This window comes from Lepidochelys kempii, chromosome 1 (assembly GCF_965140285.1).
Source record: "Lepidochelys kempii isolate rLepKem1 chromosome 1, rLepKem1.hap1, whole genome shotgun sequence".
Classification (NCBI taxonomy): Eukaryota; Metazoa; Chordata; order Testudines; family Cheloniidae; genus Lepidochelys; species Lepidochelys kempii.
In genome coordinates, this window is record NC_136380.1 from 139,453,133 (window position 1) to 139,469,837 (window position 16,705).

Here is a 16,705-nt window from a genome sequence, read left to right on the forward strand (position 1 = left end):
TTATTCAGAATCTTGTTATTCAGGCTGAATTAGGAGAATTTATTGCTTATGTTATCTGAAGTAGTAACTGGCAAGCTGAATAACTGCACCAGTGAAGTTAAAACTAAATGAATATCTTACTCATACAGGTGACCAGTTATAGTAGGGCTACTCCTTAAAGTAATGGGTTGGCCCTCTGTCCTTTAGGGAGCATCTCCTTCTGGAGTGATTTACAGCTAAATGTTAATTAATGTCATGTATGCCTTACTGCTTGCACCAGGGCTGCATGATTAGGCCATTGTACATTGCTTTTAATACACAACAATTTAAGCTTTTATTGCACCTTATTATGCTGAGGCATTTCATGGTGCTTTGGAGTCTCAATTTATGCAGGGCTATTGTTACTAAAGCAATAGCATCAACTTCAAATCTAGTTAATTTTATTTTTCAAATTTGGTTTTATAGCCGCATTTTCTATTCTTTTTAAAAATTTCTTTCTCTCCCGAATTGTTGTGTGATAGAACTACACAAAAAGCAGCAGAAACTGACTGTGCTTTGGAAACAGTGCTACTGATCATATACTCTGAAAACACAACTTGTTTCCTCTCTACTCATTTAGTTCAGTAACCTTCTGTGTTACTAGTAATAATAGTAGACAAAATTGTTCAGGTGTGTGATTTTCCTAAGTTTGTATGTATGGACAGCTGTTGGCCTTTGAACGCCAGTTTGATTTACATGGCTCTTATATCTATGACATGTTGGGGTCTTTAGGGTCTTTACAGTACTGTTACTTTAAAACTTTCATATCGGATTCTCCAAGTAAGGCAAAGTCAATTTTTAAATCTGTGGGAGACTCAAATTTCTGAGCTTGAAAAAAGACTGAAAATCAGCCAAAATGTTCTGGCTACTTTCAACCAACCAAGTGTTTTTCAAATTCTGTTTGTGTTTTTTTTCCCTTGAGTGTAATCAATGGGTATGCAATTGATTTCAGCATTATAATCATTTTGAGGCTTGGAGCTGAAACTGTTGCTCTCTGGAGCACCTACACTTGTCATCTTACTTTGGAATACAGATTCCTCCAAGGTATATTTCCCATCAGTGATGTAGAAATCAATACCTCATGAGCTATTTATCAGTATCTCAGCCACGTATTTGGAAATAGATAATTCTATTTTTAAAGGTCTCTAACTACCCATAAAGTAGTGTTAAGCCTATGATTTAAAGGTAGTATGACTCTTCAGATAACACATAATAATTCTTCTTGTGCCACTTGTCTACTTCTGAGTTTGCTTGATATCTCTTCAATGTGAAATAAAATGCACCATTATATTAGATAAAAATCAGCTGTATATTGGGCTCAGTAGGAAGAACAACCGTTCAATTCCGGTCATGTGCAGCAGGATGTTAAAACAGCAAGAGTAAGTCTTTCCCTGAAATTAGATCTTCCAAAAGAAGCATGCTTTTTCAAGCTTGAAATTAGCCTGTGGTTATTTTTCCTTGTGGTGCATAAGTAAATCAGCCTATAATTCACTTTACGAAGCGTATTTATTATCCACTGAACTGTTGCAAAGTTTAGACTTAAGGAAGGAACTTCAACCTTAATGAGACTTCCTTGCTTTTGTCAAATTTAAATGTAGTGCTTTTTATTTACTTTTCCTCTAAAAGTAGAAAAATTCCATTAACTTCACATTTATTGCCAGGCCATGTATGATGCCATTCAGAAGTTGGATAAGAAATTTGATCTGCTTCATCGAAAGGTTTCAGAAATGCAACACACCCGGATGAAGCCATTGCTCCTCAAACCTGTGAGTATTAAAGATCTGAAATGTTCAGAGTCCCTTTTCAAGCATGAGTAGAAATTAGAGGGTTAAACTCTCTCCTTACCTTCCACTGTGGTCAGAAGTGGATTTAGCATCCATTAGAGGCAGGTTATTATATACTACTTGGCATTCGTGAGCTCAGTCCTCTATCGGTGTAGTAGCAGCCAGAGTCAATTTAGTAGGCTAGGTCAGGGGTTCTCAGGACAAATTTTTTGGTGGCCTGAGAGTGTGGCTAAGGGTTGTGATGGATTTTCCATGTTGGACAATTTTTAAATCAAGATGGGATGTTTTTCTAAAAGCTATGCTTTGGAATTATTTTGGGGAAGTTCTATGTCTCCGTTATATAGGAGGTCAGACTGGATGAGTGGTCCCTTTTGGCCTTGGAATCTATGAAACCATTTCTTGAAGGAATGAGTGAGGGGCCAGTCTTACTCCATACAAATGGAGGGAGATGGCAGGAGGTGGTGGTCCACCCATCTTATACTTTTTAGACCAGTGGTTATAGAACTCATGTGGGAGACCCTCTTTCAATTCCCCCATCTGCCTGAGGGAGAGGATTTGAACAGGGATCTCCCAGCCCTCTTAGAAGAGTGTTCTAATTCCTGAGCTATAGGATATTCTAATGTGGGGCTCCCTCCATCTGTCCTGTTGAAGCTGTGGCGCTTTGGATAAATACAGAGTCATTGGACCAGAGAGTTAAGTCCAGTGGTTTAGCACACCCACCGGGGAGGTGGGAGACTGAGGGTGAAGTCTCCCTGCTCCAATAGCTATTGCATTGTTTATACACAGTAGAACAGCATCAATAGAGGAGACTGAGAAAAGCCCAAATCAGAATATCTCAGTGGTTAGAGCACTCTCCTGAGAGCTGGAAGACTCCTGTTCAAATCCCTTCTCTCTGGGAAGGGGAACACTCACCACCAGTGCTGCCTAGTGACTGTGCAGGGGTGTGGCAAGTTGGAGGCCCAAGAGGAAGACCCCTTTCTTAATACAGCTCCACCCTGCAGCAGTCTGTCCTTTTAGTGACTCAACTCTCCAGCCAGGTCACACTTTCAGTTCACTCCTTTTGGGTTATGTATCAAGGGTCCAATAATGGGGAAGTCTTCAGAATTCAGTGAGGGATTCAGGGCTTCCCCTGTAGTCTTGTGGTCTGGACCTTTGTACCTTCACTGTCTTCCCCCAGTTAGGTTCTCTGCAAAGGGACAGACTTCCATAGTCGTCCCACTTTAGGAGTTGGTAGGGGAAGCCTTGGTCTACTCTCTCTACTGGGCTCTGATCCAGGGCCCAATGGTAGCCAGCTAAGTCCTACACCTTAGGGTGCTATGCGGCTGACTCCCTGGATACTTCCTACCTGTCCCTCTTTTCCTACAGGGTAAAGTAAATAGCTAAAACACAAATAAAGTCTCTGCCTTCAGAGAGTCAAAGGTCCCTTCTTTATACGCTTGGTCAGGCCACTATCACCATGCCTCAGGCAGCAAGAGCTCCTGTGGTGCTTCTTTCCAAGGGCGCAGGCAGCTCACTTCCATTATCTGCTTGCCGCTGAGCTACTCTGCTCCTCTTTTTAACTTCCTCCTCTAGCTTGTGCAGACATTGTGAGTATCCTGGGGCAAGGCTGGCTGGGCCCAGAGTAGCGCTTTAGCCCTGTTCTTTCCAGTGTGGGGGGGCTTGTACACCCCATTACACTCCCCCTCTGGCAGAGAGGGGGAGAATTGAATCTAGGTCTCCCCTATCCTGGCTGAGTGCTGTAATTACTGTGCTAAAAGTTATAAAGTGGGTACCACCACTTTCTCTTCCTCCTCCTCCTCCTGGATATTGAATCAGTCCTGATCTACTAGGTGTGCTCAGAGCATGCCTACCAGACCAGGTCCTGCAGGGAAGATAGATGATGTCCTCCTCTGCTTCATGCGTCACACTGGGATTAGATAAGAAATAGACATCTGGACACGTAGTGTGAGGCAGCAGTGTGCACACCCAGAAACATAGGCCCCTGGGAAACTTTTATCTGGAAATTTAGGTGCTGAGGTGAGTGTAGGCACCCACAGGGTTAGGTGGCAGTGAAGGGGAGTTTTGTGGATTGCAGTGCTGCCTAAAACTGGGACTTAGGCATCTAAATCTGAGGCTTAGGTGCTTAAGTCCCTTTGTGGATCTGGGCTTTAGTCTTGATTTAAAGACTTCAAGTGATGGAACACATATCACATCCCTGTATCATCTGTTCCAATAGTTAATTATTTTTTCGGTTAAAAATTACGTTTATTTTCAGTTTGAACTTTACTGACTTCAACTTTTAAACTAAAGAATCCTCTAGTTTCAGATAGCTTCTCCATGGGTAGGTAATTTTAGGCCATGATCAAGTTGTCTCTTAAACTTCTCCTTAATAAACAAATTAGATTGAGCTCCTTTAGTCTCTGATAGTAAAACATGTTGTCCAGGCCACAAATCATTGTTGTCATTTCTGACCTCCCCTGTTTTTGCTGGAAGAGTTGTTGGGTGTCTTAGAGAATGTATATTTTTAGCGCTTATTCCATAACTGTTGTTGTTTAATAGTTTCACAAAGGCATTCTTTCTCCAAAATGTTAATTATTGAAACTAAAGCATTTTTAGTAACACCTATTATTTCTTTCAATTGCTCCAGTTTTATTCCCTTAATGCAGTGGTGGGCAAACTGCAGCCCATCAGGGGCGGGCGGTGAGACAGTTTGTTTACATTGGCATGGCCGCCCACAGCTCCCAGTGGCCACAGTTCGCCGGTCCCAGCCAATAGGAGCTGTGGAAAGAGGTGGCCAGCACGTCCCTGTGGCCCGTGCTACTTCCCACAGCTCCCATTGGCCAGGAATGGTGAACCGCGGCCACTGGAAGCTGCAGGCAGCCGTGCCTGTGGACAGTCCAATGTAAACAAACTGTCTCACAGCCCGCCAGCAGATTACCCTGATGGACCGCAGGTTGCCCACTACTGCCTTAATGTCATCACTTCACAAATCATTTCCAGTCATCATGACATCTTCCAGCCGAAATAGGACCTGCACTTCTAATGCATCAAACAGATAAAAGGGTGTCCAGCTGAGACAAAACAAAACTGTTCTGGCCTACTTTATTGTAAAGAAACCAACCAAAATAAAAAGTGCAAAACCAAATGTTTTGCCTTTAATGCAGCAGCAGGAGCATCAACTTATAGCTCAGCAGGTCGGTGACACCAACTGATGAATTTTTCAGCAAATATTGTACAAAACTATGCCCATTATCAACTACTAATATATGTACAGTCTGTTCCTCAGCTATTTATTTAGCTCTTGAAGGATTGTTATGCTAGCAGGTGATTGGGAAGAACTTTAGAATCAGGATGCAAACACAAGAGAATAATGCTATGTTGGTGTCTGGACTGTGGAAACGAGTGAAGGTAGAGACCGAAAAACATGCAGTAGTTAGATTCATGGTCAAGAGGTCAGAGCTATCTTTATGAAAAGACTATAGTTAATGCTAAATGCTTAGGATGAGATCTAATCTCTCGTTCATGAAGGAAAAAAACAAAACAGATTTGTGCAATTTTTACCTTAATTATTGTTTTCGTATCACATTTGCAGAGGCCCATTGGATTTACATACAGAAGTTCCAATCATTTATCCCATGGAAAAATTAGAGTACAGAAACCAATGGAAAGAGAGTCAAGTCTTCATATCTCTTCCCCGGGACAAGCAGGGCATAGCCCATCAATGAGGGTTAGGCTACAAAAGAGCCATCTCCAGGCCAACTCTGCAATAAAACCGGTTCAACAAACTCTTCAACTTGAATCGCAACAACCTGTGCTTAGGCAAAGCCCACCCCTACCCACTATAGTCTCCACTCACTCACTGCATCCACCATACACAGTGGCTAACAGGATCCCTGACCTTCCTCCACAACCAAATCTCGTAACCACAGTCATGGAAAGCACCACCAATGTTGCACCTTCAGCAGTGGGTTCCCCAATGGTGTCGTCGGTGATGCCAACTCCATCTGAAACCAGTTTGGGGAGAAACACCATGATGATGAATTACCGGGCCTCACCGGGAAGTGCGAATATTAGTAAAGAACTGCCATCTTCTTCTGTCTCTATCAATCCTAGTTTTGGTGAGTTACAAGTCACATATGCTCAGTATAGTAGAGTGGAAAATTACAGTGAATAAAATGCATGTATAAGGCGCTCAATTTTTTTCTTTAACAAAAATAAATGAGCAGAGCTGACTTTCTCCTTTTGCATTTTAAAAGTGGATTAATATTTAAAGCTTTCTGAATAAAGCTATTGGGTGCGCATGATATACAGGAAGTCACTTTAACACTTGAAGTCAAATATTCAAAAAGTTAGTATGTACACTGTACTAACACAAATACTCAATTGATTCTTACATGTTACTGATTATTCTGATGTGCAGAATAACTTGGGCACTTTAACAAATCTTAGTTTACAGCAGATATTATGCTTCAGGATTGCATTAAGAATGAGCCCTCTTCTTCTTTCATTGTCCTACTGATAAAAGTTTTTTTTTCATGCTGCCAATGGTACAGAACAGCTAGGACTCCCTGCAAGCCAATATGCATCAGTAAAATCTCAGCAGCCATTACAATGGAAGTGCAGCATATTAGAGTTTCTCTAAATCTAAGGATTTCCTTGGTAATGCTTTCATGTGAAAACTAAATATTCTCATATATAATGAATACTGACGATAATTCTATAAAGAATATGTCGTCTATAAAGCAAGGTGTGGAACATAACTTACAGTAGGTTCTGCATTTGAGAAAGCAGCTTAATTGTTTTGTGTGTAAGGAATGCTAATTCTTGAATGGGATAAGGCAGAGGTTCTCTAATATTTTCATTCTGTGGACTCTTTTGTAAGAGAGACCCGACCCCCTTTCCCCGACCCCCCAAATGCTCCAGTACTTATTTTTCTAAAATGTTTAATTCTGTGGTTCACCAAAAAGAGCTCCATGAACCATTTCACCATAAGAGTCTGGGAATGAGTGACAGGGGATGGATCACTTGATGATTACCTGTTCTGTTCATTCCCTCTGGGGCACCTGGCACTGGCCACTGTCGGAAGACAGGATACGGGGTTAGATGGACCCTTGGTCTGACCCAGTAGGGCTGTTCTTATGTTCTAGGTAAGCACACATGACACAGGCAGATGTTAAGTCCCTTCATGATGTACATATATACGCTGAGTCATGCGGAAGGGGACATTTTTTTGGAGTTTAAAAAATAAGTGAATCTGTGAGTGAAGAGTAATATAAATAATGGGTAAAGTGTTCAAAGGTGCCTCAACTTCTGCTTGTGCACACCTAATAAAATGGACACTCACACCCGATACCTTTGTGAGATGTTTCCTTGAAAATCAAGTATCTGCACGTAGTAGGTCATTCTGAAAATTTTGTCTCGTACGCATTTAAATGCTTTTAAAAAATGCTATTACTATTATTTAATCAATTTTGGGTGCTTGATATGAGTGAGCTAAGAATGCTAATTCCGTCTGAAGATACTGACTGAAGCTATTTCTGCATCTCCTGTAAGTGCAAAGATAGAGAATATATAGTAGATCTAGTTTTGGTAATGAAAGGTTAGGAAATATGAATTTACTATGTGATAAAGGTAAAGAGAGAAATTGGTTTGGGGAAGAGCTCCTTCTTTTAACAGATTTGTGCTAATCTTTTAAAAAATGTTTTTGCTTTACAAAGAATATGTTGGTGACCCAAAGAGAAATGTAAAGGTTCTTGGAAACTATTTGATGAAAGCCCGACAAAAGACCAAACCGAAGTATGCAGCACGTTACCTAGTCCGTGTCTTGTTCCCCAAGGAAACATTGCTGTGTAGCATTATGGGTGTCAGTGCACGGGGGCGCAGAACTTTGGATCCTAATAAGGTTGCTGCAGTTAGAGGTATGCTAACTTACAAAACATACAGAGTTCACTTTTCTTCCTTTAGCAGTTTTCTTGAATTCTTAAATTATGAACCTTGCATTGTGTTCTTCAATCTGCCTTTTTGTGACTTGTTATCCAGCAACTATTACATTACCTGGTAGTGAATATTGCTCGACTGTGCACCTTTGGGTTCTGTGGGGAACTTTTATCTACCCTCATTTACCCTCAACTATTATCTACCTTAACATTTACCCTCAAATGCTCAGTGTAAACTCTTTCAATATGTATGGTAGTTTCTCTGATGACTCTAATTTCATATTTTTCTCATTAATCAATCAGAGCTGATCATATTCATTTTGTATTATGAGGCCATAACACACATAGGACACAAGTTAATGGACGTGTCAGCATTTTTCTCCTAACCCTCCATTTCTTCCTTTTTTTTGAAAAGTGGTAAGGGTGGCAACATTTTGAGAAATGCCCTTCCCAGCCCCAAACCCACATGCGCCCACCTACGTACGCACTAGCTACTCGTTTTTGTAAGACTCACAAATCAGGCATTCATTTATTCTGTCTTGGCAGAAAGCAAACCATAGTTCATATGAATGATATATGTTAGCCCGTTTGCTTGTCCTGTCGTCTCTATTGATAGGTAGTTTGTTTGACAATTTCCGTGTATCTACTAAGAAATAAGGAGCATTTTCATTATTCAGTATCAGGTACAGGGAAACTTTTCTGATGCATCTCATTTTTGTAATGAGATGCAGAAGTTTTACTGTGCCTGTCTTGAAAAAGTACCAGTCTACCATACATTTCCTTAATATAAGCTAAAATCTAAAACTCATTCACAACCTTGGTAAGCACTTGAAATTTATCTCATTGTGTTCTCTTATTTGACTAAAGATCTTTTTAGTGCTTCTTTATTATCACATAGTTTAAAAGACTTCCTACATTTTGTGTGCAGAATTTCTTGCAGCTCATTTCCCAAATTATGACCTGAGTGAATATGGAAGAGACTGGAAAACCTGCATCACAAACGTCAATGCCATGATCCGCTGCTTACGCTGTGAAACCAAAATAAACCCAGTAAGTCATCTCCAGGTTTAATAGTTATTAATGAGAGAGTAAATGGTTTCTTGTAGAATTAGATGTATAAGTAAGTACCTCACCACTTGAGCCCCATAATTTAAGACTCTTCGGGACTTATTTTGTCGTGGTTCAGCACAGCTCCACTGACTCCAGTCACAATGGTATGTGTGGAACAGTGTCAGCATTTTTATATTTTACAGTATTAACAAAAGACACACACACATACTGTATTTTCATTTTAGGATTTTGTAATATTTGCCTATAGATAGTAAAATTTGTTGCAACTTGTAGTAATTTTGTAGAATAGTTACCAATCTTACCAAAGTTTACGTAGCTAGTTATTAGAAGACCTGTGTGATCTGAATTATTCCCAGTCATCTAACCCTTTAAGAACATGCATAAATCTTTGCAGAATAGGGGTCCTGTATAACTAGCTATGCCACTCCCCCGACTTCTATCAATAATGCAGATTATCCCTTGTTAGAATTTATTTTTAAGAGCTCTTCATTAAGGATCAACTCAAATACACTTTTAATGGTCATGCAGGAATATTTACTTAAATAAAGATAAAAACAAAAACAAAAAAAAACCTTTAGCAAAAATTACTGTATAAGAACTGTTACGAATAAGTATTTTATTTCTTACATTTTTCAGTGTTAAACTATTTAAATAAAACCATTTGCAAGTGCCCTTGTTTGGTTAAACTAATGGAAAATGTTTTACCCTTTTGTTTATCTTACCACTACTATTAGGGACACACAAATTTATCTTAACCTATTGATGGACAGTAAACTGTCTTCATGTCACTGGAATTTATTTACCAATTAATTTATTTATAGTCTATTAACATTATTGCAAATTGAATGAAAGCTCACTTCTTATCCCCATCTATCAAACCCCTTTAATCAGTGTCCTTCCAAAACAATCTGCACTGACTTCAGCAATGTCTTCTGTTACTCTAAAAAAGTGTACAGCAGGATCCTTTCCCAGAAGCCTTGACAATTATTTCACTCTCATATCCTGTACTGTTTTGCAATAGCTAGGGGCTCAAAACAGTGTTGGAAAGGTGTCTTACAAGTTAAACTGTTATTTTGATGTGCAGAATTCAATGCTGCAGTTGTTAACTAGCTATAAAGGTTTCCCTGGCAAGTAATATCTCTGAGATTTGTGTTGGGTGCAATAAAAGGATCAGAACTACTCTACCTACACTATAGTTCTTCTGGCCTCTTTAGTTCAAACCAGGGATGTCATCTGTCTTCCTACTGTTCACAGATAATAGTCACAGTTCCACCCAAAGTATCTCTGGCATGACCTCCAGCATTTCTCACTTTATTTATTTTTCCTCTCTACCTTGCAATCCTTGGGTCTTCAGCGTATCTAGATTATGCTTCCCCAAGACTGTACCTCCACTGTATATTCTTATAGGCCTTCACATATCTGGTCATCTATTTCCAGCCCCTTTGCATCACACTGGTATTTCACCCCAAGAACACCTGGAAAATCCATGCAACTCAGCTTCCAAAGTGCCTCATTACACAAGGACCTCAACAAGTGGCTGACATGTGGCTCTTGTGGTTGAAACGTATGGTTAACAATTTCTCAAATTTGGGGAATCTAATTCCTAATAATGTAGAAATCAATTGACACACTTAACTGGAAAACTGGTAGACTTCTCCCAAAGCATGTGTTAACTCCATTTGTGTGTTTCAGGAGACTACTGAAGGGAAGGAGAAACCTGCTGACACTCCAGACACATCCATTTGTGTGGATTTAAACTATAATGGGGAAGATAGTGAAGTCAATTCTCAATCCTCTCAGAAAATGACCAGCTCAACAACAAACAGACTTCAGAATACCACATGGGATAAAGTCCCTGAGATGTTCCATGCACCTTCATCCAATAAACTACAGTCTTTGGAACCAATGGGTAAGTTAGGAGACTTTCATCTTCTGGGTTAACACAAATTGCATTTTATACAATTGATTGAGAAGTAGTAGATGTTAAGATTCCAAAACTACTGCGCTAGTTTAAGTACAGGTAAGTGAAATCATTTGTGATATACAGTGCCTTGAATCCCACACAATGGTAAATGGGTTTACTGACCTACAGGACTGCTTTCCATTTTTCCCAAGACAATCCCTCAGTATAGGTAGTATGTCCCCTCATGGCAAACACACTCTGGCAACAGACCACCTGTGTTCTCCTCCACCCATGTCCTTATCACAAACACATTTGCACTTTTTTTCTGAATAATTAGATTGGCGATCTCATCTGTGAACTAGTCCATCTAGCATTTCAAGAGTTCATGCATTATTACCCTATTTTCCCACTTTACATGAGAAATAATAGATGTTTCAAGGCAGCTTGGCATATTAAAGAGGCAGAGAAATTTTCTATATCCTAATCTGACAGGCAGATCTTTCACTGTGCTAAACTTTGACAATTTCCAAATAATCCCAAAAGCAGCCTTAAAACTTGTTTTATTTTCTTCCATTAGTAAAAGTGCATAGTTTATAAATGCAACAGTAAAAGGGCTATAGAGATCTCTGGGGGAAATTCTCTGTGGCCAGCTCCCTGGGAGACAACTGGTTGGGTGGGACTTGTATAGGGCTTGAGCAGCCCACAAAAGAGGTGGCAGGACCCTCTTACTCAACAGGCCTCGTAATTGACTCTTCTTTTGCTACATATTGTGACAGACCCAGACCAGTGTGATACAGGAGTCTGGTAGAAGGCAAATATATTGGCCACTGGATGAACAGTTTTCTTTTCCCTGAGTGACCAGAGCAGGGGCTGCCCTAGAGCAATCAGGACCAGCAACCAGTTAAGACAGGCAAGCTAATCAAGTCACCCAGAGCCAATTAAGAACTTTCTAGATTCAATTATGGCAGGCAGGCTAATCAGGACACCTGGTTTAAAAAGGACCTTCCATCAGTTAGTAGGGGTTCAAGTGTGATCAGGCTTTAGGAGGAAGATCCTGCAGTGTGGATAAAGAAGGTGCTGGGGGGAAGGCAATGGGGAAGTAGCCCAGAGAGTTGTAGCTGGAACCCGGTGTAGAGGGTGGGCCCGGGTTCCCCCTTCATCCCTCCAACTCCTGATCAGACACAGGAGGAGTTGACATGGTCTGTGAGAAACACCAGAAGGGAAGATCTAAATTGGAAAGGGATCTGCCCTGTCCCCAACTGCAGGGATTGTTCTCCATTTCCCCCATGCTGGCCAGTGATGAGGTTAGCTGAGTGGATGGCAGGTTTGAGCCACTAGCAAGAGTGGCCAAACTGAGGGCTGCTGTGAACCTCTGAGGCAAGCAAATCCGCCAATAAGCGCAGGACCCGCAGAGGCAGAGGAGGAACTTTGTCACAATATAATGTACCTTTTATTCAGTGTGTGGCTCGCTTCTTCATTGGATGAAGTAGTTTCAGAGTAATATAGAAGAATGTTCATACTATTTTCATTCTCCACCCACAAAGTTTGAATACTATCAGAAAGCAGCACTGCTTTTATTTCTTGGAAGGACTATTTATTTATTTTTATAGATGAAATAACACAGTACAGGAAGCAGTCCTGAAGCAAGTCAAGTTGCATAACTAGCATTTCTGAAAGCATAACAAAGGCTCTGTTATGCTACAATACAGCAGAGCAAATATATATTTGAAATAATTTTTTGGGCTGCTTGGGGTGCCTTGCAAAATAAGCCATTGTGTTTAAAATACCTAGTGTTCCCGAATCCAAGGTTCCACCTGCATTATTGCAATCATTTAGATACATGGAGAGTTTTCTGCATTACTGCATGCAAAGCTCTTCAAGGAGCAACTGTAAGGGTCACACAGACAGGACCTTGATCTCTGAGGATCCCATGATGCTTTTTGTAAGACCAGGGCTTGCTTCATGTCCTTGGCTAAATTTTTTTCTTCCTCTCCTCCACATTCAGTATGTTGCACACTGGTTGTCTGCCTAGCTAGCTATCATTATTCCATCCCAGAGCTGCTGAATTTTAGTTCTAACTACAGTGATTCATTTCATGAGTGTGCACATATCTTGTATAGTTTGTCAAGTGGTTTGAGATCTTTCAGGATGAAAGATGGTATGTATATATATGTTAAGTTATTTCTTCTGGCCTTTCCAAACAAGTAGTATAGGGGGAAAAAATTGTCTTCTACCTTTCTAGTATAATGTGGTCCCTTGAAAGCATGGAAAACAACATTTCTCAATGAAAATAAAATATTTATCTCTCCAACTCCCTCTCTAGAACATCTTGGGAGTCCATGGCGCAACGTTCAGTTGCCCTTCTCAGTTATTTATGTAGCCAAGGGGAAGTCTCGGCCAGAGTTGTCAGCTCGCTATCTGATTCGCCATCTCTTCACAGAAGATATATTGGTGAAGAGCAATGTGTATGGTAATCTGGAACGTGGCATGTGTCCACTGGACTGCAACAGAATCAATGCTCTCAGAGGTATGCACAGCTAAACTCTCTTCAAAAGATGGGCTGGAAATAAATAAAAATTACTAACCTTGTATCCATAATCAATCATGCAGCTTCCAAAACATTATGTGAAACTGCCATGAGATTAGAGGCACAACTAGTGGGAGGAATGGAGGGGGGATATATTTTTACCTCAACTCCTGATCTATGCAAGATTAAAAAACAAAACAAACAAACCCTGTCCACATATCTCCCTAGGCCATCTAGTCACTTTTCTGTATTTCAGCTTTTCCAATAACTTTTTAAAAATAGACTTCATCATCACTCTAGCTTTGACCCTTGTAACTTAATGGTGTGCTTGACTATATTCCGTACTGGGAGAATGCACTTCTCAATACTTGTTTTGGCCCAGTTGTGTCCAAATAAAACATTCAAGCAAAACAGAGCTTGCATACATAATTGATGATGATGCCCTACTTGTCTGGTTGTTTTATCTTTTAGACTTTCTTCAAGAGAACTACCCATCCTTTGATCTAAAGGAAACTGGATATGATTGGAAAGCATGTGTGGCTGCCATAAACAGTACAATCCGCAGTCTTAGACATGACCATAAGAAGGCTGCAATTGGAGTCCGAAAGAAGGTCTTGGCTACACTACCATCAAGTGAAAAGAGTCCTCCGCAAAGCCCTACTTCAGTAAAGCCATATGAAAGTGACACTATCAACCTTACAGACTAAAAAGCTATGTCTTACAACCATCTGACATCTAGCTGCAGTCATGCTGTAGGTTGTTCAAAATACTATACAGAAGCCAATCTTTTTGGGTTGTCCCCAGCACTATATAATATACTCCACAAGGCCAAAATGGTGGAAGACCTGGGGTCCCTCCCTTCTTGAGCCACTGGCACTGATGCCTTACTCCATTCATGGTAGGTTGCATGATGGGCACTTGTCTGACAAGCACCTACTTTCAGTAAAGTACTGGCCCCAGAAGAGAGCATTTTGCCTTGAGGAAGTCCACTGCACAGAACAGGAAAGAGAAAATGATTTTCCCTCTGAACAAAACAATAAGGATTCAAAAGCCTAGCTGGGTCAAGCTTGTTATGTTTGGGGAGGGGAAGTTGTTCTAACAGCTGGATAATATAATTGAAAAAACTTATAACATAGAAAGGAGAGTGTGATTGGTATTGCACCACTTTGAGTTGTCAGACATTTCGTTTTTTTCTCCCATCCTACAGCAGAGATTTTGTTGTAGGATAAGGGAAGATGAGGGCAACTACAACAAATACAATTGCTGGTAAGTAATATTTTTCCTCTTCCCGATGGTTGGCTCTTGTCTGGAATGAATATTAAGAAAGAATATTTTTGTATATATATTCTGGTTCTCTTTTACGCAATGTAAAATACAAAATATATCCTTCTGAAGGGATAATCAACATATACCATACCATACCATACCAACGTAACCCACTGTTCCGTGTTTGTTACATGTCCCCCTCTGTGTCTAATCCACCGAGGATAGGAGTATGTTTGAGCTTCCAGCTAGAGAACTTGGGTCCTGATGGACCAATGAAGTCAATGGAAGGCTTTCCATTGTCTTCATTGTGCATAGCATCAAGCCATTGGTCCTTTAGCTCAAGCTAAAGAGACTCATGCTTTAGCTCTGTATATCCTGAGTCATGATTAAGATGACAATTGTTATACCTATCCAGACTCACCTATAATAGTCACAGCTTTTAGGTTTCTGGGCAGTTTGTGTGAACTATCAAGCATATTTGCTCTGTTTTTTGTGGATTGTTAGTAGTTAGAAGCATTTGACATCCTAACCCTACAAAGTCAAACCCTGAAAGGTGAAAATGCAGACTCTCTTTTCAGACATTGTCTGTCTCCAAGATAGTCAGGATTGCTGGAGCTTTGTCCCTCAAAAATAGTTACATATGTTCCCTTTTTCCTCCCTCCACCATAAGATTTTATACATATGTTAATAAAGCATCTTATTTTGGAAATTACTTGACTCTAATAGTCATACTAAATACTCTATATGAATAGAAAATAACTTTCCTTCCACTTTTTACATGACTGTATATACATTTAGGCTTAAATGAATCATTTGAATGGATTTATTTTCACGATAGATTTTATGCTGTTGTTGTTTAGTCCTCAAATTAACATTTGAAATAGAGTTGTTCTTGTTTATGACCGACATACTATCATTATTCTTCTTTAGGATCCTCCTTGCAAAATACCAACAGTTTTAGAATCTAGTCTGTAGGTATTTCCAGTTACAAAACTCAGAAAAATACCAAAAATGCTTAAATTTTTTTTCTTCAGTATTTGTAGAGAATTTTTCCACTGTCATCCTCAGATGTAAATGTCAGGATGGCATATTTATGGACTTAGCTAACTAGCACTGAATTCTGTCAATGTGATGTGTACTTCTATCTTCCATTCTGAAGAGACCCAAATAACTGAACAAAAAATAGTAATAGTTTCCTCATAATTGTACCAATTTTTGCTAACTTTTGTAAAATGTATTTTGCCCGTAGGAAAGAATATTTTACAAATAAAACTAGAATATATTTGCTCCTTTACTGACTGAATTTGTATTCAATACTGGTATTTCTTGTTTGGGGACCATGGTTGAAGGGTAGTTTTACCTAGAAAGGGGTTTTTTCGTCTCCTGTCAGAGACATGGGCTTTGGGAAGAGTTTTTGCCTCAGATTAGCTGGCTGCTTCTGCACATGTTGTTATAAAAAACTGATTATTTTGGCTATCAAAATCATAAGTAACCAGATAACATGTCGTCTACATGAGGAAGTTGCAATGGGTTGACTAGAGGGGTAACTTTAAACTGATTTAGTTAAGCCAGAGCAAACTCTTGTACTTGTTTGGGGTTAGCTTAGGTCGATTAGGAATCTGTTAACCTAAAAAAACCATCATAAACTGAAATAAGCATGTCTGCAAAGGCGCTTGCACCAGTCTAACTAAATCAATTCAGGAATTAATTTAAACTGGTGTGACTTTCTTGTGTAGACAAGATCTTATTCTGACATGATTCCAGAATCTAGTTCTGAAACGAGCACCTTGAATCTAGTTTCAACATCTTTATACATCAGACTTAATGGGCAACTGACACAATTTAAGTCCAGAGGCCACTGCATGTCTGCTTAGTAACTGTAACGTTTAGAAAACTAAAACTCTTGTTGATGCATCCATTGCAGATGTGTGAATCATGGCGAGTATAGTTTTTTCACATTTTAATGCAGTCCAGTTTTCATATCCATGAAAAAAGAAAACGTAAGTTTGAAGAACATCCAAGTTTAGCCATGAAACCTGGGTTTTGCCCGTATGGTACAATGAGAATGAAAAGAACTCTTTATCTGAAACAGTCTAGAATGAATTTACAGCTTAAGATTGATTCTACAAAATACAATAATACAAAAGTAAGTATCCCAACAAATATGGGGCCTGATCCTTTAGTCCCAGCTCAAACTATGGACCTTAAAGGAAATTTTGTG

The 16,705-nt window shown here is 39.7% G+C and overlaps 1 protein-coding gene across 8 annotated transcripts in view; it reads left to right on the plus strand.

Annotated features, from left to right (window-relative positions):
* Nucleotides 1–15,909, plus strand: part of BEND2 (BEN domain containing 2) — a 34,618-nt gene extending 18,709 nt beyond the window's left edge. For 5 of the 8 annotated variants that reach the window (XM_073356267.2, XM_073356296.2, XM_073356305.2 and 2 more), the window contains exons 6-12: nt 1,680–1,784; nt 5,374–5,899; nt 7,499–7,699; nt 8,646–8,767; nt 10,481–10,697; nt 13,015–13,218; nt 13,690–15,908. In XM_073356267.2, the coding sequence (XP_073212368.1) occupies nt 1,680–1,784; nt 5,374–5,899; nt 7,499–7,699; nt 8,646–8,767; nt 10,481–10,697; nt 13,015–13,218; nt 13,690–13,925 (1,611 nt within the window). In that variant the 3' untranslated portion in view covers nt 13,926–15,908. Of the gene's footprint in view, nt 1–1,679; nt 1,785–5,373; nt 5,900–7,498; nt 7,700–8,645; nt 8,768–10,480; nt 10,698–13,014; nt 13,219–13,689 lie in introns of all 8 variants that reach the window. The other 3 variants (XR_012160296.2, XM_073356280.2, XM_073356314.2) reach the window with 3 other exon arrangements.
* Nucleotides 15,910–16,705: the final 796 nt, after the last annotated feature.